General features: G+C 34.3%; 2 protein-coding genes across 3 annotated transcripts; one reads left to right on the top strand and one right to left on the bottom strand.

Annotated features, from left to right (window-relative positions):
* Window positions 1-5,276: 5,276 nt before the first annotated feature.
* On the top strand, window positions 5,277-10,883 carry LOC126769680 (uncharacterized). Of its 2 annotated transcripts, none has more exons than XM_050488586.1 (3): window positions 5,277-6,514; window positions 8,461-8,592; window positions 9,168-10,883. In XM_050488586.1, the coding sequence occupies exons 1-3, from the start codon at window positions 5,456-5,458 to the stop codon at window positions 9,240-9,242; spliced, it is 1,266 nt and encodes a 421-aa protein (XP_050344543.1). In that variant the 5' UTR covers window positions 5,277-5,455; the 3' UTR covers window positions 9,243-10,883. The 2 variants fall into 2 exon arrangements, with proteins under 2 accessions (XP_050344543.1, XP_050344542.1); XM_050488585.1 differs by having other exon boundaries at window positions 9,165-10,883.
* A 2,243-nt stretch (window positions 10,884-13,126) lies between these two features.
* LOC126769714 (nuclear factor related to kappa-B-binding protein-like) lies at window positions 13,127-26,191 on the bottom strand. The gene is made up of 23 exons (XM_050488634.1): window positions 25,458-26,191; window positions 25,047-25,340; window positions 24,779-24,895; window positions 24,191-24,564; window positions 23,731-23,858; window positions 22,905-23,159; window positions 22,609-22,721; window positions 22,142-22,257; window positions 21,831-21,947; window positions 21,329-21,511; window positions 20,948-21,094; window positions 20,788-20,872; window positions 20,049-20,684; window positions 19,858-19,959; window positions 19,510-19,602; window positions 19,157-19,256; window positions 18,967-19,031; window positions 18,007-18,888; window positions 16,952-17,071; window positions 16,385-16,463; window positions 15,520-15,575; window positions 15,355-15,405; window positions 13,127-13,612 (listed from the first exon to the last, which is right to left on the bottom strand). The coding sequence occupies exons 1-23, from the start codon at window positions 25,890-25,892 to the stop codon at window positions 13,481-13,483; spliced, it is 4,680 nt and encodes a 1,559-aa protein (XP_050344591.1). The 5' UTR covers window positions 25,893-26,191; the 3' UTR covers window positions 13,127-13,480.
* Window positions 26,192-26,724: the final 533 nt, after the last annotated feature.

Raw genomic sequence — 26,724 nt, 5'->3', positions numbered from 1 at the left:
TTGTGCGGATCTATTAATGATGTTTATTAATAATTTCATAACGAATATCTGTGGACCAAATAAATTATACATATTCAGTCATAAGGAAACATCTTATTAAAACACGCAACAATAAATGTTACGATCATTAATGTATGCTATTCTGTGAACAGCTAATAAAATAATATTTGATTAATTTTACAGCCACCTTTTATATATATGTCCGCTGTCGCAGGCGCAACGGCCTCGACACGGACCTAGAGGGACAGCTTTTGGCCGCTTAACGCCAGCTGAAAAAAGATCTACAGCTGGCGATAAGTCGGGCCAAAGAGAAGGCGAGGGAAGAGTTGCTGGCGGGCCTCAATCGGGATCCATGGGGGCGACCGTACCGCGGGGTTCTCGGAAAATTTCGCACCCAAGTCGCCCCCGTGACGGAGACCGCCGGGGCTCCTCCTGCGCCTAGTCGGGGAACTGTTTCCCCACCCAGGCGAGTTTGTCCCTCCGCCTATAGCCCCTCGCTTCGTGATAGAGGACGCAGTGGCTCCACCACTGATCACGGAGCGAGAAATGGAGATGGCCCTCGGCCCCTTGAGGGCCAAAAACACGGCGCCGGGTCCGGACGGTGTTCCAGGGTGTATTCTGTGCGACGCCTTGGAATACCTGGGTGCAAGGCTTCGGGAGCTGTTCGACGAATGTCTGAGAAGCGGGCAGTTCCCTAAGCCTTGAAAGCAGGGGAAATTAGTGCTGCTGCCGAAGGAGGGTCGACCACCGGGCTCCTCCTCGGCATATATTCCGATAGTGCTGCTGAACGAGACGGGCAAATTGTTTGAGAAGATTCTCGCAGCCCGTCTCGTTCAACACCTCGAAGAGGTCGGTCCGGGTCTCTCAGAGACTCAGTTCGGGTTTAGGGCGGGCCGTTCGACTGTCGACGCCTTGAACACCCTGAAGACTCGGACCATGGATGGCATACCATGGGGTGCCGAACTATCTGAGGAGGCTGTTGGAGGCGTACCTCCAGGACCGAGAGGTCGTCTGGGCGGGGGGCGACTGCAAGTTGGTCCGGCGTCGGGTAGGCTGCGGCGTTCCGCAGGGGTCGGTTCTCGGCCCAATTCTTTGGAACGTCGGCTTCGATTGGCTCTTGAGAGCCCCCGTCCTTCCCGGTATGGGGGTGTTGTGTTACGCAAACGACACCAGAGGTACTCGCGGAGGTGTACCACTTCCGGGCCGAGGCGAGGGAACGCGGCAACCGTCCAGGGTCGGCGGAGGTCGGGCCGTACCGCCTCCACTGTCGCCAGGTGGGGGACCCCAGGTCCTCCTCCCTCGGGTGATCAGGGCCTGCTGGGCTGACCCGCCGGAAAAGACCGGGGAGAAGAAAAATTCGCTATGCGCACCTTCTCCCCCCGCCACAATATTCGCCGCCGGGACTAGGGGGGGTTCACAGTACCCTGGGAACCCTCCCTAGAGAATGAAGGCCCGCATAGGCGGGCCAGCCGTCAGAGCGCCACGATAGCATGCGAAAGCGATCCCGTGGCGCTCCTCGTTAAGACGGAAAGGGTACTGCTGGTTTTTTAGTGGGTATCCCGATGTTCGGGGCGCACTCAGTGCCTTGGACACCGGCGAGTCCCACATACCCCCCCACTGTTCCCGTGGGGGAAACGCGTAATGCGTTTTTCCAGCGTTAAAAAAATAAAAAAGGCACCTTTTATATTTTAAGGGCTGTTTTATGTTTTAATATGATATTTATTTTATGACCAAATTGAGTTTATGCAATCATATTAGCAATAACGGCAGTCAGCATTTATTATTGTATTTTTATTTATACTTATGTTTATTAAGAATTTAATTATATTGTCACTTCATTTGTAATCGCTTGTAAAAGGGTTTTGGCCATTCAACAGTTCATTTGTCTTTTTTATTGGAATAATATTAAGCTCATAATACTAAAGGAACTTTATTCATAAACAGTTTTACGAAAAACATACGTATGACATTTGAATGTTTTCTAAACATCTTGCATCATAGTTACCGTAGTTTCGATATTGCTACTTGAAAACACAGTGTGTTTGTCGTATGCGTTTATTTACGCGACGCCCCGCAGCTTTGGCTGTGTTCCAGAAACACACTAAAATAGCAGCTTTGTCCATGTCATTGTACGAAACTAAATCCTACATAAAAAACTGCCACTTTATAATAATCAGATAATAACATGAGGACAATTTAAAGATATTTAAGTATATTTAATTCCGATTGCTGAGGTCTAACTATCTTCTCAATATTTACTATTTTCAAGATTTGACGTTTATAAAACACATTTCAACACGTACATTAATTCCAGTAGGCTCTTAAAGCCTCTTTTGAATCGTCATTTTCAAGGTTTAAAGTGTAAGGATAACACTGGTTCGGAATGTAGACTCAACCGAGAAAAACTGCCAAAAAACTCATTCATTCTTTTTCTACAATAAAAATATACATGGAATAATCACATACAATTATATTTATGTATCTTGTATAAGAATCAACGAATACCATGCTCTTTTATCAGGTATGAGTGGCTATAACTATAGTATAGACAAATTAGAATACAATTTATGCTTGGCTCCACTCTAAGCCTCTCAGCAGTTGACAAGCTTAATATCAACGGTCTCAGGACTATCATCCGTGTCGAATAAACGTTTTTTCTTTCACTCGTTCAATCTAAAAATCTTTGTAAGGATGCGGAACAAACGGGTCCCTTTATCTAACCCGTCGCTTCATCAAAGTAGAAAAGGATGGTCGACCAACAAAAAGTGGGACGATTCGTCCGCTCAACCCTTTTATTTTGTTTCGCTCCACTCTTTTTACTTTTATTCTAAAAATATCGCATTCACGAACCCATTTCGAAAGGAAACGTGACTCTGTTCAAGGTCAAGTGAATTAGTATTCGTATGGTGTGTTCGCAGTTTGACCGGACGCAAAAACTCGTTAATATGCTGCTTGTAGATTTTTTTCAATAATGATTAGAATTGCCTGCGGCGGAGTTCTGTCTCCTTGTAATGTTTCATAAGTTATGTAATTGAATTGAGTTGAAGATGGCAAAAAATTTTACAAAAAACAATCCTTTTAACATTACACTTATAAAGCCCAACAATTGATTAATTGTATATGGATACAGTTTAGAACGATCTAATAATGAAGATAAATGTGATTGGTTGTTATTTCGCATGTTCATTAATTTAAAAAATATTAAATAAAATCATTATGCACGATAAATAAAGTTATTTGCGAATACTAAGTAATATTTTCTAAATTTCAAAAGCTAAAACTAGTCTGCGAAAAATAAACTTTGTTAAATATATACATTTTCGGAATCTGTGAATTAAAAACAATAATTTAATACCACACTCAATGCATTTGTTAACATTTTATTTTTGTAGCTGGACATTATAATAAGGAAGCCGCATCCGCCATATTAGTTATGTGTTGTTACTCCACCTGAGTAACAACACATAACCTATGACATGCTGAACTCAATGACGTAGCTAACGACACCCATTGAAAGCTCTTCAACGCTTAGGAACTATCCGAAACAAATAAGTAACTTACTAATACCTGTTTACATATAAACACTAAAATCTTAACCCTTCTATTTGGTTCGCTTGTCGTAATAAATTTACAGAAATTAGTTTAAATCAGTGAGTTGCATTCCGGTTTCTCTCGTAAAATTGCTTTTACGTAAATTGAAATGGCGTGATAGAAAATTACGACTTAAATTGCTAATTTAAAAAATGTACATTTTTATTTACAAAATAAAATTAATCAATAAAAAAATGCCCGCATATATAACTGTACAAGTATAGAGTTACAGGTAGAGCACCTCTGCACAACAAAGTATTTTAAGCAGTTCTATGATCACATTAAAGCTCAACCCGTTCAAGGTCAACGCAAAACTTGCAAATGTTACTGTAACTGCCATTATAAATGCAAAAGTGAGTTTATTTAATTGTTACACTTTCAAATATTAACTACTCGACCGATGATCATACGGTAAAGGACATCGAATACCTAACACCTTCCCCTTCACACGCGGTTGAAAACTATTACTATATATACATATGTAAACAATGTACGAAAGCGAGTATTGTTTGCTTCAAAGTTTTTTTTTTATATTATAGGTCAGCGGACGAGTATATGGGCCACCTTATGGTAAGTGGTCACCAACGCCCATAGACATTGGCATCGTAAGAAATGTTAACCATCGCTTACATCGCCAATTCGCCACCATCCTTGGGAACTAAGATGTTATGTCCCTTGTGCCTGTAAATACACTGTTAACATTATTAGTAAATATTTATTGATTCGTTTGTCATGGAATATTCAAATTGTGGATAGAACTTTTACACATAATAACTTACCTAAATCTCTCTAAACGTAAAAAAATATGTAAAATAAATTCCAAAGTACAATTGTAAATTGAAAAAAAAATTACGCCTAATGTCCACGTGAACAAGGGCAGGGTAACAATTATATTATTAAAATAAAAACCGATGTGTCTTATTTCCTGTAATTCGGTTATTATCATACAAAAAATACTCAAATCCTCAAGGCGCCATAAAATTGCGAACGTATAGAATTTCGTGAAACCTGAGTCATAGCAAGAAACCTTAAGATGCTACTAGTGAATCATAGTAACTCGTAATCTATTTGCATTTCAGAAAAGATAGAAAAAAAAACAACTACAGACGGAACTTCTTTATAAAATTCTTTGTTATTTACTTTCTTTAAAATATACAAAGATATTAAAAGGAAAGAAGAAATGTCAAGAAAAAATAAGGATATTCAGAAGTATTTATGCCTACATATTTTAAACCAGTTAAACAATTTTATTTGTACTCCTAAATTAAGACATATTTAGTATATTATTAATAAAATAATTCAAGAGATGCAAATGAGTAATTAAATTAGGTACATATTTTTTGACTACGATTATTCCGTGAGGCAGTTATTGTACATTAAATTCATTATTATTAGAAATAATTTTATAATGAGCTAAGCTTTTTATACCCTTTTTACTGTATTCTAGATTGCCTGAGGACAGTAGACATAATACTGTCACGTCGCTAATGAGACGTACCGTCTCCCATGTTATTGTTATTGTCGTAAGTGTTATGTAGAATTTATGGCAGCCGGCATCCAAGTCATAACCTCAAAGCTGAGGCCGTTGAGCCGTCGACAGCGGAAAGACAGAAGGGGAACGCGCAGTCGCTCAATGTTGTCGCGCATGCGTCCCGCACTTGAAAAAAGGAGAGAATCACCAACGCTGCACAAAGTACGAACAGATCCCGCGACTAGGACTGACCGGCCACAACATTAATGATTCGCGATACCCGGATACGTTCCTCAAAAGGTGTTTTCTCACATTAGTTACAAAACGAGTATGTGATTAGATTACGCGTAAAATAAATATTTTTCGTAGTGTTTCTTTTTGTGACTAACAAACATGTACAAGACGGTGAGACACGGCGAGAACAGCCTTCAGTATACTATATTGCCACAAACGGAAGAAATCCTTAATAACAGTGGATTGAAAGGCAAAGGCCGTGATTATAGTCCCTCTATTCATGTAAGACGTTCAAGGAGAAAGTCTGCTTTAAAATATATTTTGTTAATAATAGTCGGAATAATAATTGCACTAGCTTTTGCATCTGTTCCACTTTATGTTCTTAATGGTGCGCTCTATGCTCGAAGAATTCACCACGATCACCATGAAATTATGACTTCAGCGCCATTGACACCAGCGGGGAGAGAAATTGTAAAATCACGAAAAAAGGAACTCAAAATTGCAGCTGAAATCTTATCAACCATAACTCCAAAATTAGAATCAAGTGTAGCTCCATCGACTTCGACTACTACTACTTCCTCCACAACAATCCCAACTACAATAATTAGCGAAAGAGCAACCACACCACCTTGGACTATGCCTGCTTTAAGATCTTGGAAATTTTCTACCTCTTCTACAACTATACAACCGATACCAACAGAAGATAATGAAGAAATTCCTTTAGTAGGAACCCCATCTGGTAGTGTGCGCTTATTAGACAATTACATGTCAATGTCAATGAAGCCTTGGGAAAAAGATATAATTATAAAACCTACCATAACACCTGAACCAATCACTATCCGGAATGTTTTTAGATATTATTCCCGTACATTCAAGCCGTCGGAGGAACCAGTTACTATAAACTCAAAGTTATTTGATGACGTATTAATTACTACAAAATCTACGACCACCCAAACTCCTATGACTACTGAGTTAGTTAAAACAACTGAAAAGTCAATCATGAAAGATTTGAAAGATACACTATTATCAGTAGATGACGATGAAGAATTTAAAGAATCTTTGGAAGAAGACGAAGTTTTTTCCCTACCGCCTTTAAAGCCGGACTCCGTGGCGCCAGGAACAGATTCAGACGAAGTAACAGTTGCGAAAGCGACTGACAACGGCTGGTACGGTGCGAAGTGGCCATTCGTCGATACGTCATCTTACTTCCAATGGACGGTGAGCATGATTACGAGTTAGCTAACTTATGTAATGTTTATATTTACGTGAGCGTGAATTGCGTGATCGATAAACTCGTAACCAATTCCAAAGGCAAGAACCGGGTAGTACAAATTATGAAATAAATGCTAAATTACTTAACTATATTTAGACTATAATTGTTTGCTTTTATCTAACGCCTATCAAATATGTATTAAAACAACAGACCAAAAATATCGCCTCTTGAATTATAATCCATTTTATAGGTCCTTGCAATTCTTATAAATTATCATAACGTGGATTTCGAAATTAATACAAAGTTCATTTATAACTTACAACCTTTTTTGCAAGCAAAAATATTAAGATAATATTGCATAATCACAATTAAAACAAGTACTTATGTAAATTGTCTTTTGGTTACTCAATATCCGTCACGCTTTTCCTTCCATATATTTTAATAATTTAGAAATACAGGCTTTATCAATGTATAAAACTATATTATATAGTTTATATAAAAAGTGGAAAGCCTAAACACAACCATCATTGATTTATAAAAAAAAAATATTATTAATCAGGTAACCATGGAATCGATAATATTATTATATTAAAAACATGTTACTATAAAATCTAAAACATTTGGTTTATTTTTTTTTTAAATATTCTTATGAAAAAAACGTAGAAGTTAATATCTACGTTTCGCTTTATTCGTTGAGATTCTCATTAAGATTCCACTAATGAGACCTGGCTTGAATGAAGATGATATTTAACATATCAAAATATTTTACTTTAAACGATTAAAAAATCAAATAAAAATAACCTTAAGCCTTTTGCGTTTTCCATATTCAAGATTTAAAATACCATTTTATAAAGAACGTAATAATAAAAAAAATCATAAATAAAAACCAAACCAATTTCCAAATTCCATTTTTCCAATTTTATATCTAAAGTTCTATATGTAATATTATAATTATCTGTATATGTTTTAAATACTTTTGTGTTCGATTGTGTTAATCTAGCCTAATCAAGTTAAAAAAATCTTTATTTCGAAATAGGGGTGTGGTTGTATTGTTGTAAATAAATATATTTTATCTCATTCATTCAATAAAAAAGATAAGTTTTATGAATGCTAGTGGTATGTGTAATATGTATTCATTTTCAGAGCCATTTGTTTATATCAGCAGAATGGATTCAATTAGGTATGTGTACTTAATGGAATGGAATACTACAAAACTCAATGACTTTCTTTTAAACTTGCTTAAGATATTCATTACGTGTGTATAACGGGTTAAGAAATGAAATATTATGCAGACAACATTATGACATAGGTAATAATAGCTGGGTAGCTTATAATTTATATCATACATTCGCAATCTTAGTATAATTCAATTAATATATCTGTAATAACAATTTTCATTTTCAAAGTATTTAACAAATTCTACAAAATATTCATTGTAAGTAATTTTATATTATGAATCAGTATACAAAATCAAAATATACTTTATTCATGTGGGTTCTTTAAGGGGACTTTTGAATCGGTTCGGAATTTAGATTCTACCGAAAACAACCAGCAAGGAATTCAATAATTGAAATGTATGTATACTGTATAAAAAATAACAAATATCAACTTTAAGCTAAACATGATAAAAGTATCATCTATATAATCTACAAGATAATATTATGTCATATTTGTTAATTTTTAATAACATGAGCTTTAAATTTATTTTCTGTTACATGTAAAATGGTTATTAGATTATTTTGTTATAAGATTATAATTATTTCTAGTGTTTTTACAATGTTTCTACCAAAATTATCGACTTTGTTGTTAATATACATGATATTGTTGTAAACAAATATATATATATATACTTAATTTCCTACCGCGTAACTATGGACTATACATATTAATATATTAACAAAATAATAATTTAATTTGAATTTTTTTATAAGCAAATATTTTTTCTAAACAGGGATACTCTCCTGGAGATAATCTGCTTCTACCGCTACTGGTTGCGGCGTTATCCTCAATCGTTTTAGTGCTGCTCCTGGCGTTCGCTGTGAGACGCCGCAAGAGGACTACAACGGCATCAGCTCAAATTGGTGTATGATATTTACTAATTTACTAACTATTAATTACTTCGTTTAAAAATACATAAAACAACTGCGTTTAATTTGCAGTAAAAGGGGATAGAATGACCGTAGTTCAGTTGAAAATTTAGCATAATTTACAATAGTTGGGGTATATAAGATCAGTATAAAATAGTAACTTCTATAAGATCAGTATAAAATATAATAATTTAGGAACGTTATTATATGTATATAGTTCATCCTACTAAGTGGGACAATATACGAATGACTGCCGTTTTTTAAATGAACTCATTCGTTTTCTTAACACCTACCTACGACCTCGAGACTCTTTCGTTCATTTAATAATTCTTGTAATTTCTGATTTCGTCCTCCACCTGTATACTCACTTTTTTTATATATAACATTTAAAATACATAACTATTTTTACAGAAAGAAAAAACAGTTACATTTACACATGATTTGTGCTTAAATGATTTGCGAATATTGCTACTACAAAAACTTTTAAATAACTATAATAAGGTTTTAGTAATAAAACAAGCGTGTCACAATGTTACTATAGATTTATAATCAAAGGCCCTTGTTTTAGAAGTTAACCGCCGACCTACAAGCGGATGACAACACTAACCTATTGACCGCAGAGAATCCAGAAGAGATCGAAGAGTGAGGTCATTAAGTACTATGTTTCCAACAGATTGCCTCGTGTACTTACAGAAAGATTGGCCGAATAGAATGGCTTGAAGGTTACTTTTATAGAGATCGGCTTTGAATTTTCGTGCACACATTATATTAAAATTTTTGTCAATAATTGTATACTCATATCATATCACTAAATGCATTCTAGCTTATGTTTGATGTTATAAAAATTATCTATACATAATTATGAAAAAAAGTCTATCTTGCGTTTTGCATTTTGGCGCCTTATTGATTATATTAATATAAGGCATTCAACTTAATCAAATATCTCTGCTATAAATAACGTTAAATAAAGGAATTGAAAGTAAATATTAATTGGTTTCAAGAAGCTTTCATTTGCATAGCTTGCCTTTAACCTCGATTGTACATAAGGAGCTCAAAGCACCTTGTAATGATTTAGCCGCCTTACTGTAGTTTCTTAACAATTAAGAAGACCTTACCTTAAGGTCTTACATACCCATCATATTTTAAACTTTCAGTGTCTATTGTTTGTATATAATGGAAGGTAAGCTAGGCTTTGTTCCCGAAAGCCAACATTGCAAATTCAGAGATACGATATAATATTGTAGAATATTTGATTACCATTTAGAAGCAGCGGAGCAAACTGCCATCTGCTCTCACAAAATACCAGCTCAATAAAAAAATATTGTATTTTTTATCAAGATCTAAATTTTTCTACTTTAAAAAGAATTTTCAAACAAGTGTTTGTTCCTATCAGAGCAGTGATTGAAATGTGTAATTATTGTATATGCTTCTGTCAACTATCTACGTCGGTTCAAAATCTCTGAATATACATAACAACTACCTACGTATTATTTCATATCTCTGAAAATTTCAAGTGTGACTCGTCAGTATTAACGAATCCCTGTGGTATATCAAAGTAAGCGTATTTAGTTTATATAGTCAAATAGGTTAAGAGTGAAATTTAATATTGATCTTGGTGTTTCTATTTCAGTGTATCATTATTCATCAAATATATTTTTCAATATCGTTTTAATATAGACATAAGACTGATATAGGATTGCGTTGTTCAGTAGTGAAATGATTGTTTTCAACCTATTTTTGTAACGGCACTATTCATTTCAAATTTATTATTGTGTGTTATAAATATATAAATGTAGTTAGTATTGTCTTGGAATGTGTGTGTATGAAGTTGGCTATAGCTAGTTAGAAAATGATATATGGAACCGTTTTGAAATTTCAAAGAATCGTAAAAGGGCGCTAGAGAGCTAATAAAAACATTAAAACACGGCCAATTTTAATAGTATTTATCCAACAATAGCATTGTAATACTACAATAAAATTAATACATTCTTGGTCTGCACTGACATTTAAAGGAGCGACATCTAGCGGATTTCTAGCTTTGCCCTCATAAATTACGAACGTGATTGGAATTAATCAGTTTTAAGCGCCTGATATGCATACAAAACACTATCAAGTCATTATCACGCTAGTAATATTTTATATGAAACAAATGTATATCGCACACTATATACTGATAGATGTTAAGTTAGTTAGCTTTTGTGTCAGAATAGTTTTTGGAGCAATGAGATTATTTTTTAAGCTGGAACACCCACCATGTACATAAACAATAAAATAAATTATGTTTTCCCATCGAAACTTGTCTTTTTTATTAAATTAAATAATTGATTATATCGTCATTAATAAACATCGGTCAACGACCGGTTGTTCTTTCAGCTTCGCTAAGTTCCTGAGCATCACTTAAGTTTATCAAGTGATTGAATTATTTCTTTTTTCAAATTACAAACTGATATTAAATGGTCTGTACATAGTGTTATATATTATTTAGTATTAACTTAATTTGTACACGAGTAATTACTTTGCTAAGCAAGAAATAAAAAGGAATAATTATTTTTTATAAAGTCCAAGAAAGACAAAATGCAGATAAGTGACCAAAAAATAATTTGATTAGAATTGTTCTAACGAAGTTTAACGGAAGTATTTACTTGAAATTATCCCACTAAAATATTATCAAAAACGTAATAAAATCTTCACTAATCTCATTTAAAAATAAATCAGTTGATCTTAGCAACGAAGTAGTTTAATGTTCAGTTTGTATTTTTTTTGTAAAATAACGAATAGTTTATTATTAATTAAAATCTTTATATGCTTTTCACTTGCTGTCTGAGTACTAAAACAATTAATGAATATTAAAAAAAATATTGTATTATGTGGTAAGGACGAAATTTGAAATGAAAACAAAATATTTCTGCATCTTAATTGACTTATATTGAAGTAAAAATCCCAGATATTGCAACCAATTCATTATATTAATGTTAACTAACTTACACTAATAATTACAACCAAAACTTACATTATTTTACAATAAATAAAAAATATATTTAATCCTTTCATTAGTATAAACTAAGACTAAAAAATACATTTAAAACACCATATATCGTCAAAATATACAAGTAACGATTTGTTAGAAATTATTGAAGTTAAATATCATGAAATATTTCCATAATGTGGCAACTTCACACAATTCACGTACAATTTTGACACTGACATTTCTTTATGTTGTTTTTTTTTTTTTAAATTATACAAGATTCTTACTGAATTAAAAAAAAAAAAATTTAATTCTTCTTGTTTTGTCAAAGAAGCATGTTATATATAAATAAATAAATTTACAAGATGGTTATACTGTATGAGTACAAATATTTCTTTGAGAATTACATTATTGTTTCATCTTTTAGGTCGCGAACAATAGAAGTAAAAATCAAGCCAATCCGCGAATAAGAAATCCAATTAAATGACATTTACTAAATAAGCAACATTATTTTTTATTATGTTTAATGCTAAGAAAGATTTCTCTAAGATAACATTAAACATGAAAACCAAAACTACTTAAACATCTGTATAATTTTAAATTTGAAACAAGGAAAATAAACAGTCAACAAATATCGAATTAATACTAAATCTGCAACAAAGACAGTAAACGAATGTACATATATTTATATTTAACATTGTTAGTGATTCTGTTCTATACAATTTCTTAAGTAAACTATTTTGAATGGATTAAAAATATTGCTAGCTGTATCTAGTATATTCCAGTGACAGGAGTATAGATAAACAAACCTTAGATTAAAAAAAAAATCCATAACAATTCCGCTGACTGAATTCAAAGCGCCATTTTCTCACAAATCCATAACTAATACCAGAGATTGGTGTCATGTAAATTCAGATGCAAACTTGTTTATCTTTAATTCTGGTGTAATTGGAATCGATTATAGTGTAAAAAATATGCAAGTTTTTTAATCCTATCAAAATGTTTAGAGTGTTGTCATCTCAGTATTTTTTTGTATACATAAACAAGACTACACAATGTTTTTTAAAACAATTTAAAAATATTATACGTATTATAATCAATCATCTCACACGAATGTGTTTAAATAACTATGCGAATTAACTTAATGAAATTAGATTTTAATAACAATTGTTAGCAAATATAATTGCTTTTTTTAGATTAAAATAAATGTCTATTGTTAGTTAAAACTGTATTATTTTGAAATACGTAAGACCTAAACCTTATGTTCGGTGTAATTTTAATTTTACGGCAACATAATATTAGTTATATTTTAGATACAGATAGATTAATCATTTATATAAAACAAATAAGCTGTTTATTTTATATATAAAAAAACTATACAGTTTAAGCAAAAAAAATTAAAATAAATAAAAAATTAAACGGCTAACCTAAACTGTCATTTTGTTTTGAAAAAAACAATATTTTATAAAATTTTATTTAGATGCTACAAAACATAAAATTTAATGTATATTTAGCACTTGCTAAAAACATTTGGTTTTTTAAATTTGTCATCCAATGTCAAATTTACATACAAAAAATACTGTTAGAAGATTTTGTTTGAATAAGTCAACATTGTTGAATGAATTATATTATTACCGATGGGGTAATAAATTAAAAAAAAGTGATTATAAACTTTAATGTTATAAAGATTATATAAATGTCATCAAGGCATAGATAATAATCTCATTCTTTATTCATTTGTTTATACCAACATGGCCAACTAGAAATTATGAATTACCAACATTCTAAAGAAAAGTAAAAAAATTGCCGTCCATTCATTACTTATGTTGTGAATGTTTTACTTTTGATGCAATCTTTGTAGCTCATTTCATTGTCTTTTTATAATATTTTAGCACAAAATACTAAAACATTAGGTACTCCTAGGGTGGCGGGTGAGAGGGTTTCAACAGTCGGGCAAGTACATGTCGGCCGCCCACTAGTTTCAACTGTTGTCCATCCATTAACACACTACGAACTCCACTAGATGTCGCAGCTGATGTATTCGTTACGGCCTAAAAGGGAAAAATAGCATATAAAAGAAATTGTACATCCCTTTTTTTTACAGTTGAGATAAGGAATAGATATAATAATAAGTACTATAACATTAATTATTACAATGTTAATAGTAATCTAAAATATTTCTAAATACTTTTTAGTTTCACAACATTATATCATAATCCTGTTAGTTCAGTAGAATACATATTCAGCAAATTTTGTGCGTGTTTAATTCGATTTATCAATAACGATATTTTTTCCAATACCAGATTTTCCCAATTTTACGGTCGGCCGCAGGACGAGCTTATAAGCGTAACAAATTTCAAATCGCATGTCTTTCACGAAGTCGCCGCTGGCTCGGACGCTGTCATTTTGCAGACTTGGAAAATGGCTCGTTTATGAAAATGTTGTTTATAACCGCATACATATTATACTAGGAAAAAATAATAGCACGAGTAGGTTGTACGAAGTTGATGAATTTTTAATTAATTTTTGAGTCACGCGCGACATTTAATGTATGAATTATTAAAATATTTTTTATTCAAGGAGGTAAACCAAAATATTACTCTTTTGAAACAATTAAATTACATGGATATAATGATGAAATAAAATCTGGAAATATTATATGAGCCGTTCTCGTATACATTTATTACGTTTATCTTGACACTATCGATTTGTCTCGAATTTTGAATTTAGATAGGGTTTTGCATTTTAAGTTCATCTAAAAAAGTGTTTCCTAAAAAACGTAATTTTGAAATTTAAACAATATTTTTCTACAAATTAAAGCCGAGCGAAGCTCGTTCGCCCAAGTCATTATTTATTCTGCATGAAAATAACCGACCGCTGCTCTACGAGTAATGCGTTCCTATTATCGAAGCATTATCAACATGAGAATTAAATTAATTAATTCGCAAACTAAAAGTTTTTACGCAATTTTATTAAAGGAGCTTTACCTTGCCCAAGCAAGGATGAACTGATATTGCTGAGAAGGAAACTTGTTGATACAAATTTTATTTTACTTCTCATATTGATAAAATATTTTATATAATAAATATATTATAATATTTATTACTGTGTAAGAATCGCTTAATATAACAAGTTAATGAGACAAATTATATACCATTATATTTATTGTCATTTGTTTTATGTAGATATACCAACGCCAAATAACAGTAACTTAATGTTTTTGTTATCTCATACAATAAGTACAATACAGTATTATTACAGGAAATGGCGTCACAGGCATTGGTATTGCCATGCTTAATATTTCTTAAGTGTTCTATAGAGTTATGTATTACCACAACTTGTCCTACTTTTGTTTGAATATTTAAGAAAAATAGATAAATATTTCGTTACTAAAATATAAAACATCGTACATATGTTTATGAATTTATTACACGAGCGTAAGTTATTTTCATACAATTAAACATGTGCAATATTTAATTAGAAACGAATTAATCCTTATAACATAATTTAACCAATACTAATAATTTGCAAACTCATTCGTGCTTTGTTAAAAAAACCAAACATATTGTAATTGAGTGCAGTCAATTATTTATCTATTAATTAAATAATTTTCTGTGTTTATTTTAAATATCTATACGAGTGGTATTAATATATCGAATACAAAATAGAAACCTTCGGAATCCCACAACCTGATTATTTATATACAAGTCCAATCATGCATATTCTATCAAAAATTCATGCACAAATCACCGATACTAAAATCACTCGTATGTTACAACTTCATGCTAATCACCTGCTGTATTTTAATTCCCTGCGGAAGTTTAACCTGATGTATCGGATTCACCTGCGATAATGATAGTAATACACATACATAATTAGGGGACGAAGAGTAAAAAAAAAAAAAAAACATTTAAATAATTTAACCAAATTTTAAAATACAATTAAAATTATAATTTACCTGTTGTAACTTCAATACTGGGGTCGTTGTTGATGACGTCGTCACCGTTTGCGCTCCTGACAAACAAAAATATCCGAGTAATAATATTGAAACGTATGTAACATCAAAATATTATGTATAATTAAACAGTAAAATAAAACACAAACAATGTTTTGTCTTCTTCTTTCAAATGTCGAATCGAAACTGATCTGTTTTTTATTATTTATATTATTGCTTTATATATAGTACATATAACAACTTTAAAAAGCCGAGATGGCCAAGTGGTAAGAACGCGTGAATCTTAACCGATGATCGTGGGTTCAAACCCGGGCAAGCACCACTGAATTTCCATGTGCTTAATTTGTGTTAATAATTCATCTGGTGCTTGACGGTGAAGGAAAACATCCTGAGGAAACCTGCAAGTGTCTAATTTCACTGAAATTCTGCCACATGTGTATTCCACCAACTATATAAGCTCCAAAATCTTCTCCTCAAAAAGGGAGAGGCGGCCTTAGCCCAGCAGTGGGACATTTACAGGCTGTTACTGTAAACAACTTTGACCTTGAATTGGCGTGACATTATTGGTTGAAATTTAAAATAAGCAATGTTATCATTAGGAATTTGAGAAACAATTGCATTTTGAATGTTGCTGAAGTTATTATCTGAATATTGGAAGTAAATATATACTGGATATAAGTAGTTACGTGAAATAGTTTTGTATTATAAATAAACTAGTGTTGTATTAACTAAATAAAAAATATAGTGTAGCAATTAATATGGAATATTAATCTCTATGGTTTGTTTATCTTTACATAGATACATATGTACCTATGTAATATATGGTCCTACCATTGGAATATAGTATAGATACATATGTATAACTTACCAATGTTACTTAAAACTATAGTTTGCGATGTAGACGTTCCACCAGTCGAAGTCATTCGTATAGCACTCCCATCACTCTGCTGGAAAATAATAAGATTTAATTAATTTATGTAGCATTAAGCACTTGGCTAAAAAAAAAATACAATTGATAAAATACAAACTTTTTATAGTAAAAATATTTAAGACATTTAAAAGAGGTTACATTAAATTATTTAAAAAAAAACATTTAAAATGATTTATAGCGGAACATTTTGAATGGGTAGGCGGCAAATGTGGCAACGGGTAAAGTGACCACAAGTTACAGGGGCTCTTAGACATTATTACCGTACACAGTATTAACCGTTTATTTACTTCCTTCTATTGTCTTTGCTTTGACGATGTCTATATATTTGTTTACACTGACTCATCGATATAGTACCTAGCTTAAGAGGCTACTACTGCCCAGGCAAAGTAAGGTTCTCGGAGTAACAAAACGATATTAAGATTCTCTGTTGAGAAATTTATAGCAGCCGCTCGGAATAGCGATGTCACATTCCCGTGCGTCTGAAAGGCGTCGGTCTCGCCTCACCTGCAGGATGATGTTGTGCAGCGGCTTGCCCGAGGCGAGCAGCAGCGGCCGCGCCAGGCGGGCGGGCGGCAGCACGCGCACGCCGCGCCCGCGCCCCGCCTCCAGCGACAACATCTGCGTCTGCCGGCACACACACACGTGGGGCACTCTGTGTCACGTACGTAGTACTACGTACTACGTCATACGAAACACACACCGCCACTAGGGCACGCGGTCGAATAATCATAGACACGCACTTCGCGGGAATATATGGGTCGAGCTCAAATGTTAAGTGAAACCCGACAGCTAAATTGTTGGAACCGTGTGGCAATTTAAATATTTGATTGAGGCTTAGGAATGAAAAAAGCCGAGATGGCCCTGTGGTAAGAACGCGTGAATCTTAACCGATGATCGTGGGTTCAAACCCGGGCAAGCACCACTGAATTTTCATGTGCTTAATTTGTGATTATAATTCATCTCGTGCTTCACGGTGAAGGAAAACATCGTGAGGAAACCAGCATGTGTCTAATTTCACTGAAGTTCTGCCACATGTGAATTCTACCAACCCGCATTGGAGCAGCGTGGTGGAATAAGCTCCAAACCTTCTCCTCAAAAAGAGGAGAGGAGGCCTTTAGCCCAGCAGTGGGACATTCACAGGCTGTTACGGTTAGGAATGATTGGGTGTACCTTTAGTTACTACTGTTATGAAAGTTTATCTTGCAAACCCATCTCAAATTTCAACCTATACATCATACAAGTTTCCACCCACGTGTGAGGGGGGCATAATACTCTATGTCCTTTTGTACCCCTGACAACGTCTCTGCTGAATTTCATGACGATCAGCAGAGTAGTTAAGACGGGAAAGCGTAACAAACAGACAAATAAACAAACTCACTTTCGCATTGTTTTTTTCGTTGTTGTTTCGCATTATTGAAATAACGCATTTATAATAAAATTATAATATAAATTATATTAAAATTACAAATGCGTTAATTCAATAATGCGCATTTATTTTTTATTCGTTTGTTTGTTACGCTTTCCCGTATATATAGGTATAAATGTGAAGTGTAACTTACTTGTGCACTAGTGAGCAGCTTTGCCACTATAGGTTGGGAAGACTTGTCTGCAGAATGGCTCCTAACTACTTGCGCTATCGATTTTGGTGTTTGTTGATTCGCAAGTTGTAAAGTTTGTCCACTCGCAAGCTGAAGAGTTTGGCCACTCGTTAACTGTAAAGTCTGCCCACTAGGTAGCTGAACCGTTTGCCCACCGGATAATTGCACAGTTTGACCACCTATTTGAACCGTCTGCGAACCTAATTGTACACTTTGCCCACTTGGCATCTGCACAGTTTGACCACTTAACTGAACGTTCTGACCTAATTGAACAGTTTGCATATTACCACTCGCTAATTGAACAGTTTGGCCACTCGGCAGCTGTACACTCTGTGACGGAAGAACACTTTGACTAGCGACTTGAACACTCTGTCCACTGGGTAGCTTCACCGTGTGACCCGTCAACTGCACGCTTTGACCGGCCAATTGCACCGTTTGGCCGGCGATCTGGACTGTCTGGCCGGCCAATTGAACCGTGGAGACCGGTATCTGGACAGATTGGTTAATGGGTTTTATAGTAGGGGACGAAGCTTGTGCTCGTGCGTTCTGATTTTTCACTTGAGCAGCCGACACCGCTCTGACGGCTTGTACGGATTGCGGGGAAGCCAGCTGAACGGTCTGCCCGCTCGGCAGCCGGACGCTGTGTGTGGGCAGCTGCAGCGAAGATAGTTGCAGGGTGTGACCGGAGCTCAATTGAACGGCCTGACCACTAGGTAGATGGACGGTTTGGTTGGCCGCTAATTGTACCGTCCGCCCGCCAGCCAGCTGCACTGTTCTCGTGCTCACAGACGACGTTACGACTGTAGGTATACTTGATACTACATTCGTAGTACTCGCGGTACTCTGTAATTTTTAAACGTTTTTATATATAAAATGTATATAGACAAAGTGAAAAAAATTGAACATAGTATTAAATCGAACCTGTGCTATTGTTGTTACAGATGTTGTGCCTGGTATGGACGGTCGTTTTTTAGTAGATGGTGTACCTGAAATTTCAATTAACACTTTTATTGATTTATTTTAATTATAAGAAATTGTTCAAAGGCAGACATAATGCCAAAAAGCATTTTAATATTGGTAAAAATAATGTCTACTCATTTATGTTATTTACTTTGTTGCATGAGTGCTCTCGGTGATATTAGAGACTTTCCTGATGACGGTGTCGCTGGACTGAGAACTCTCACGACGCCCCGTCTTGCATTCGGTGTAACCTAAACAGAAAAATGTTTTTATTAAAATCTTTTATTATTATTTCAAGTCTACATTTCATATAACCTTATCCATCAATATCAGGAGGCATTTCACAGGTGTGTACAAGTTAATGTTAAAACTCTTATGCATATAAGTACGCTACACTGTATTTTATGTTTAGTAATACAAAAATACGATATTCTATGTAATATTTGATACTAAATAATAACGTCAACATACATAAATAAATAATTAGTTGAGATGGCCCAGTACCTGTGTAGTTGGAGTGCAGACTGTGATATTTGGAGTTGATACGGATTGAACAGAAGGAGGCCTTATTAGAAGCGATCGCGTTACTTGCGTTAGCTGAAAGTGATTGAAAAATCCATTACTAAGCATATGGGAGTAAAAATATAAAATTATTAATAAATGCCTTAATCATACTTAACAAACTTGAATGCTTAACAAAATTAAAATCAGAATATTATTTATTCAAGTAGACTCATAAAACCAATTTTGAATGCTCTTGATACTTTACATTATTGAGTTAAATATAAAGCTACCACTAATATATTATTGTTGTATTTGTCGAATAATTTTAAACAGAATTCGTTTATTTACCTTAGCTGATTGATTCATGACATTTTGGTGAATTGATGCCGTTGCATTTGGTATAACAGTTGTCACTGAGGGCGTTTGTTGAACAGATATATTCATTGATACCTATAAGATAAAGTATTATGATTACATGAACACATATGCAAATTATACCACCGAAAAATGTATAATACGTCCTATTTTATGTTACTTACTGGCACTTGTGAGGTTTCAACTTTCAAGGTTTTTTGTTTCATAAGCGGTGAACGTTGCGGGGTGACCACTATCGACGGCATGGATGTTGACATTTGTGTCAACATCGATTCACTATTCTGCTTCGTGAGCGGCGGAACGTTTTGTTTCACCGTTTGTACTACAATGCTCTGTTTGTTCTGTATTTGTTTCGGAGATTGCACGCCTTGCTTCACTAGTTTCGTTTGAATTACACTCTGCTTCGGTACCGTTTGCTTTGTGAGCGCCGGCATCGATTTCGAAGTTAATAAGCTCGTTTGTTTTTGATTTGTTTGCACTATCGTCTTTGGCACGGATTTTGGCGTTGGGTTTACTTGGCTGACTTTAGCCTGAGGTTTCGTTTGGATCAATGACGGTAGTTTCGGTGACGCGGTATTTTTGGGCGTTACTGGTTTCGATTTCTGAGGTGTCGCTACCAGCTTTCCTTTTGCCTTATTCACTGGGATTTGTTTGTTAGTGGTAGCTTGTGTTGCTTGCATTAAAAGTTGAGCTGACGATAAATGCGGTAAGGAAGGCGGTGCTCCACTATCGTCAACGTCGACGTCACTATCTGAAGCATTTTCTACTATTTCCTCCGTATTGCCTACATCTAATTCCATCTGAAAAATAAAAAAAATTAACACAAAGCATAATTATACTTAAATATTAAGGTGTTAAGAAAGCTTACAGTAAAATAAATAATATCATTATTAGAAAACGAACCTGCATTTGAGGAGAGTTAGCAGATAGAGCAGCTGCATTAGCCTTATTTCGTCCTCGCGCATTTTTAACATAATCTTCTTCACTCCTGAATAAATTAGAATTTTGATTATAGTTCTTTATAAACAAAAAATAATTGAATAATTGGAATTTAAGTACTCACTTATGTCTATGCAAATACGTCCACAGAGCGGTCTTCTGGTCGAACTTAACGATGGGGTCTCGTTTGACGGTCAACAGACGTTCCAGCGCGCTAGCCACGGCACTCGACAGTGTCTGCTCGCTACACGGAACGATCCACTGCGACATTCTGAAAGATAAAACATCAACAAATCAGCCAAATAAGTCCAAGACAACGACTTTCTTAACCGGCAACGACTAGCAACCATATAGATGGTATTAATTATTATATATAATTCTGTTATTTAAAATAATTAAGGCTCGAAACGTTATAGTTAGTTCGGATCGAACCGTCTTCACCAGTAAAAAAACGATAGCAATTCAAGCTCACGACGGTACAGAATTTCGTCGGCGGCGGGCTCACCTCAGCAGCGTGACGATGTCGCGGCGCGAGCCCTCCCCGTTGGGCAGGCGCGCCAGCGCGTCGCGCAGCAGCGGCAGGAAGGCGGCGGCGCGCGGGCGCTGCGGCGTGAGCAGCGCGCCGCCCGCCGCGCCCGCGCCCGCCCCGCCGCGCGGCCCCGTCGCCGGGCCCACCGCCGCGCGGTACCTGCACGAGACACTGTGACTACCACCGCCGCGCGGTACCTGCGCGAGACACTGTGACTACCACCGCCGCGCGGTACCTGCGCGAGACACTGTGACTACCACCGCCGCGCGGTACCTGCGCGAGACACTGTGACTACCACCGCCGCGCGGTACCTGCGCGAGACACTGTGACTACCACCGCCGCGCGGCCGAGGCTGACCACGGAGGATAGACTGCATCGTCCGAGCTCATAGAAACTACTTTTATGCTCCCCGCTATACCCCACGTGTACCTCGGCAAAACGATATAAATGTGATTTTAAAAGTAGGTAATAGGCGAACCCATATTGAACAAAAGTGAAAGGCTTCGAGGCGGAGGCGTAGCGGCGTCGCTCCTGCGATCGAAACTCTGCTATCTCTGCGGTGGTCGGTTGCCGTACTACCCACGATGTTGGGTATCTAGAAAATAAGAAAACGATACGCCCGATTAACATCAATTATAATGTGCGAACATAATATGCGATGCAGAAAAATCAGAAAGACAATTTTGTTGTCTTGCAAAAATAAAATAAATAAAAAGACATCTTCACAATATATTCATTAGTTTAATTGAGATCTAACCTAATAGTTTAATTTTGAACTATATACATTACCTTGGTGGTGGGGGTTCAGTGTTCGGTGGAGATGGAGAAGCCGCTCGCAGCCACCGCTCGCACAGACGACCCAATATGGCATCGCAGTCTCTTCCCGCACCAATCCACTGATACATCTGTAATAATTTTTTTTTATAAATATAGAACATAGATGAATGAAAATAACATCTTTTATAAATACACTATAAATCAAAGAAAAACTTAAAAAAAAAGGGTGGCTGTTTCTGACCACCTTGAGCTTTTCTGTTATTTTCCCTTACTTTTCAGGAAGTGGATACCCTGACTGCGTTCTCATTTATAGGCCTAAAGATATAAAACCTTAATTTTAAAACTATGTAAAGAATACATTAAACTTTTCATAGTGCCAATATTTACCTTTGAGTGTTATCATAATAGTTGGCATCTGGTGACCCGTTTACTCATCTAACATAGTAAAATAAAAATAAAATTACATAAACAGAAAATACCTGTGTGTCTGGCATATATTGCAAATAGGGGACAAAGTCATCAGGATGTGGTCCTCTCTCCCCAGCAAGAAAATCCAATGCGGAATTCAATTCAGCACACCAGTCATCCGATACTGAAATATATAGATAAGTATTATTTTAAAGATTCAATAGGCTAAAGATACTACTAACTAATTTTCAAGCAAAATCTTTTTCTTAATACATAAACTTAAAAAAAGGCCTTAATATATTTTTTCTATATAAATTACATAATGGATATGCATAAAAGTTTGATAACTTTGATAAATTATACTTACAGTTGTACCATGTGTTTAGTGGTGCAATAGGAGACCTCATAACTGCCGAACATCTTGCGTGTAACTGTTGTTTGGAAGCTCTGTGTGCAGCACGAGCAGGGAACAAGGCACGGACGAGTGATAAAAAATTCGCATGTGTTGTTTCCGTCAGTGCTTCATCAGCTTCTAGAAGTGTCTCCTCTGTTTCATTCGATGTATCAGCTTGCAGAACTTCTCCCGAGTCATCAGCTAGTTCTACTGGGAGGGCCATCATGTCTACAAATGTTTTACAATTTGTCATAATAAAATCCACTAATACTACAATAGAAACAAGCGTGGACTATTAGCTTGGATTATCCATACAGATTTTAGACATCCCTAATATTAATTGTTATATAATAATAACTAGTATTTTAATAATTACTAAAAAAGAAGTTTCCCAATATTATTTATTAATGGTAAATTTCCGAACGTAAGCAATTATTATTGGGCAATATATGTTAAAAACTATAAAGAATCATCACATTCATGAAGAATCATATTTCTTAATAAAAATAGAACTCTGAACTTTGAACAAAAGGACTGCTTTATTACTAAAACTTGAGATATAATATAAATAAACTTAACAAAATCAAGGGTTTCCTCACGGTTAATTCATTGATCATTCAAACTGGTCATTTTTAACAATCTAATTACCATTATTATACATTACCCATACTTTAACTATTTTTTTTTTTTATTTCAACACATGTCTAAACTCTACAGTTGTCTCACATTCAAATTACAAAATAATTTACTAAGCATATAAATAAAAAATATTTTTACTAAATATTTATTTTTAACTCACCAATTCCATCTAAATCTTCTAACTTAATAGGCACTGGTTGGTTTATTTTAGAAGAATTTTGTAAAGAAGCAATATCTTGCGGCTCTTGTTTAATAGTTCTCTCTAAATCATTTTCGTGGCTATTTGCACTATAAATAAAAAGAAACAATGTAAAACATAATGTACACAATGGATAAAACATATTATCGTGAAGTTAACCAAATTTTACTTTAGGAAAACTACAATATCTATGAACATAACTTTTAAAAAGATAAAATAGTAAATATTAAACTTGAATTAATGTGACATCATTGGTTGAGATCTACAATAATCTATGGTATTCATTATGAATTTAAGAAAAATGTATTAATCAAGAACTTTTATATGGTAAAGCTATTATCAAATTGTATGGAATATATAAGTCTATGGTTTATTTAAATTAACTCCTTCTGCTATTGTAATTTAATATAGGTAAACATACCTAATATCAGAAACTTCTTGCTTAATGTCAATGTGGTCTAGTAATCTCTTAGGCTGTTTTGGACTCGTTACGGGGTCTAAGAATGATGAACTCTCCGAGTCAGATTCTTCACGTTCACATTTTATTTTTATATTAGGAAGAAGGGGCTTATTTTCAACAGCATCCTGTTCTTCTTTCACTTTTTTTAAAGCAGCTTTAACATCTTGAGTTTTTTGTTTTTGATATGCCTCTTTTTTAGCACCTTTTCTTAGTTTTTGAATTGGTGATTCTGTTTTCTGCCCACCAAACATAAGCTTTTTTGTCCCATTCATTAGAGCTACTCTCTGTTTGATGTCTTCTAATGTAATACCTGCAGTATTAAGTTCTGGATGATTCTGAAATTAACATATATCAATATATATTACTAAGTGCCCATCCTGACTTGTTTGAATGTTTACCGTAAATTATCTATATATATCCTTTTTTCTATATTTATATGATAATTTATATTTTAATAATTTTTAAAAAGTAGACAAATACTTCTTTATTTTTTTTTTCACTATGTTAATATTTATGTTTGAACTAATTAATATATGTTAAGAAGCAAACCTCTCTATATTGCCTCCTTGCTCTGTGGGTAGCCAGGACATTCTTCAAGCAGTCAAACGATGCTGGGTGTGATGGATCAGTAATTCCAAGTGTTCCAGAAACATTAGTATCTCCAATCTAAAAGCAGTTTTAAAAATAAAAACTTTTTAAGATAATAATTACAATTAAATTGTTAGTTCTTGAAAAAACTTATATAATGTTCCAATGAAATGAATAAACTATATTGTTAACATCAAGCTATTAAATAATAATAATTATTATTATATACCTGTCCAGAAAGCATTGTTTTTCTTTTTTTGAATGTATTCTCTGGTGGACCTTCAGGATAATTTTCATCTTCTGATTCTTCTCCTCCAACCTCACTCCAAATAGCTGCTAACTCTTCAAAATATCTTTGTCTTGCTCTAACATACATTGGTTTGTAATTATTTCGTGGAGACGGTTTTGGCGGCAAAGTTGGTAGGAAAGGTACAGGCCCAGGAGGCAAAGCTTTTGCAGCAGCCAGCAATCTTTCACGTGAAATTAGCACTTCTGGTAACATTTTGGCATAATATGATTTAGTCTGTAAATTAAACACTGGTAAGTGAACAGATCAATTTTTAATAAGTTTTCAGTAAACAATCTTTAATTTGCAAACATATAATGTGACAAAAAAAATATACAAATGTAAGTTGTCTACCTTATGTTTTTGCTGTTTGGCTCGTGCTTTCATCAAAAATTTCCTCATTCTAGCAATATCAGGCCTATAATTTCCTTGTCTGAGATTACCAAAAAACTGGTTAAGGGGAGATTTAAAATGAAATGGTTCAAAATTAAATAACATTTTTATAGTTGTTTCCTTCTCCTCTTCATCATTTTCGGGAAAAGTAGGCAGAAATTCTTTTAAATGCTCCTTATGTTTATCCTCCAGGCAGTCCCAAGTTTTCATTGAGAAAAACTCTTTAAAAATCGAATAATCTTCACAGAGCTCCTGTGGGAGTTCCAAGGTATGCCCCAAGATACGTACAGGTTCAGTGACTTCCTCATCACATTCGGAACTACCACTAGAACTATCTGATGAACTACTGCTACTCTCACTACTATAACTGTTTTCACTCTCGACTTTTTCCTCCATCACTTAACAATATAGAGGAAGTAAAAAATCTTACAAGTCTCCGTAATGATCATTTACCGTTTATCACGCGTCGAATAAGTGATTTTCCATCCACTATGTTAATATTTCGCGTTGTTTTGTTCCCGATGTTTACGAAAAACCGAATCCGTAATATACCATTATCCAACAAAGAGCCATGGAGTTTTTTAAATAGCCGTCAAGTCTTGTCTAAAATAAAATACAACGCACACGCCAACCTGTACAGTTTCATACATACTATGCGCCAGAACGGCACATTGCGATGAGAAAATAGCTTGACAACCCAGAACAGCGACATTTTGCCTTTTCAAAATAGAATTTTAAAACAAAACATAAGTTGTCTATGGGCTTACTATAGTATAATCTACTACATTTCGACAGATTATTTTACCAATGTAAAAAATGTTGTACTTTTTAAATGTACTGTGAAATAACAAAAAGAATATGTACGAGAGTTATAGAAATAAATACATTTTTGAATTACTACGCAATTAAAATGTTTTTTTGCGTATTTTCTTAAATATTCTTATTAATACATCCCAAAAGATAGATGATAGATTTTGATCATAATAATAAAATATCAGTACGATTAAAATAAACCACCTTGCAATTTAATACTATAGCGTTAAACGTAGTTCTTTAAATTAAAGCATGATTTAGTACGCATGTTATTTTATTAATAAATCAGTTGCTTTTCGTTCTATAGTGTCAAAAAAAATTATGTACATCATGTAGCTGGTTTACTGTTATAAATTATAAAATGTTAAGTTTCAATCTTAATAATTGATTTAATAGTTTTATTTATAGTTCATTA

The sequence above is a fragment of the Nymphalis io genome, chromosome 7, assembly GCF_905147045.1.
Source record: "Nymphalis io chromosome 7, ilAglIoxx1.1, whole genome shotgun sequence".
In the NCBI taxonomy this organism is placed as follows: domain Eukaryota; kingdom Metazoa; phylum Arthropoda; class Insecta; order Lepidoptera; family Nymphalidae; genus Nymphalis; species Nymphalis io.
The sequence above is the reverse complement of the archived record's forward strand: the minus strand, read 5'-3'. Positions and strand labels throughout refer to the sequence as shown.

Excerpts from the sequence above, each read along its gene's own strand:
- LOC126769680 (XM_050488585.1), top strand. The coding sequence starts at position 5,456 with ATGTACAAGACGGTGAGACACGGCGAGAACAGCCTTCAGTATACTATA. Across the intron at positions 6,515-8,460 it reads CATCTTACTTCCAATGGACG|GGATACTCTCCTGGAGATAA; the intron begins GTGAGCATGATT and ends TTTTCTAAACAG. Across the intron at positions 8,593-9,164 it reads CGGCATCAGCTCAAATTGGT|AAGTTAACCGCCGACCTACA; the intron begins GTATGATATTTA and ends CCCTTGTTTTAG.
- LOC126769714 (XM_050488634.1), bottom strand. The coding sequence starts at position 25,892 with ATGGAGGAAAAAGTCGAGAGTGAAAACAGTTATAGTAGTGAGAGTAGC. Across the intron at positions 23,859-24,190 it reads CAAGAAGTTTCTGATATTAG|TGCAAATAGCCACGAAAATG; the intron begins GTATGTTTACCT and ends TTTTATTTATAG. Across the intron at positions 20,685-20,787 it reads CTAACTCTCCTCAAATGCAG|ATGGAATTAGATGTAGGCAA; the intron begins GTTCGTTTTCTA and ends TTTATTTTTCAG.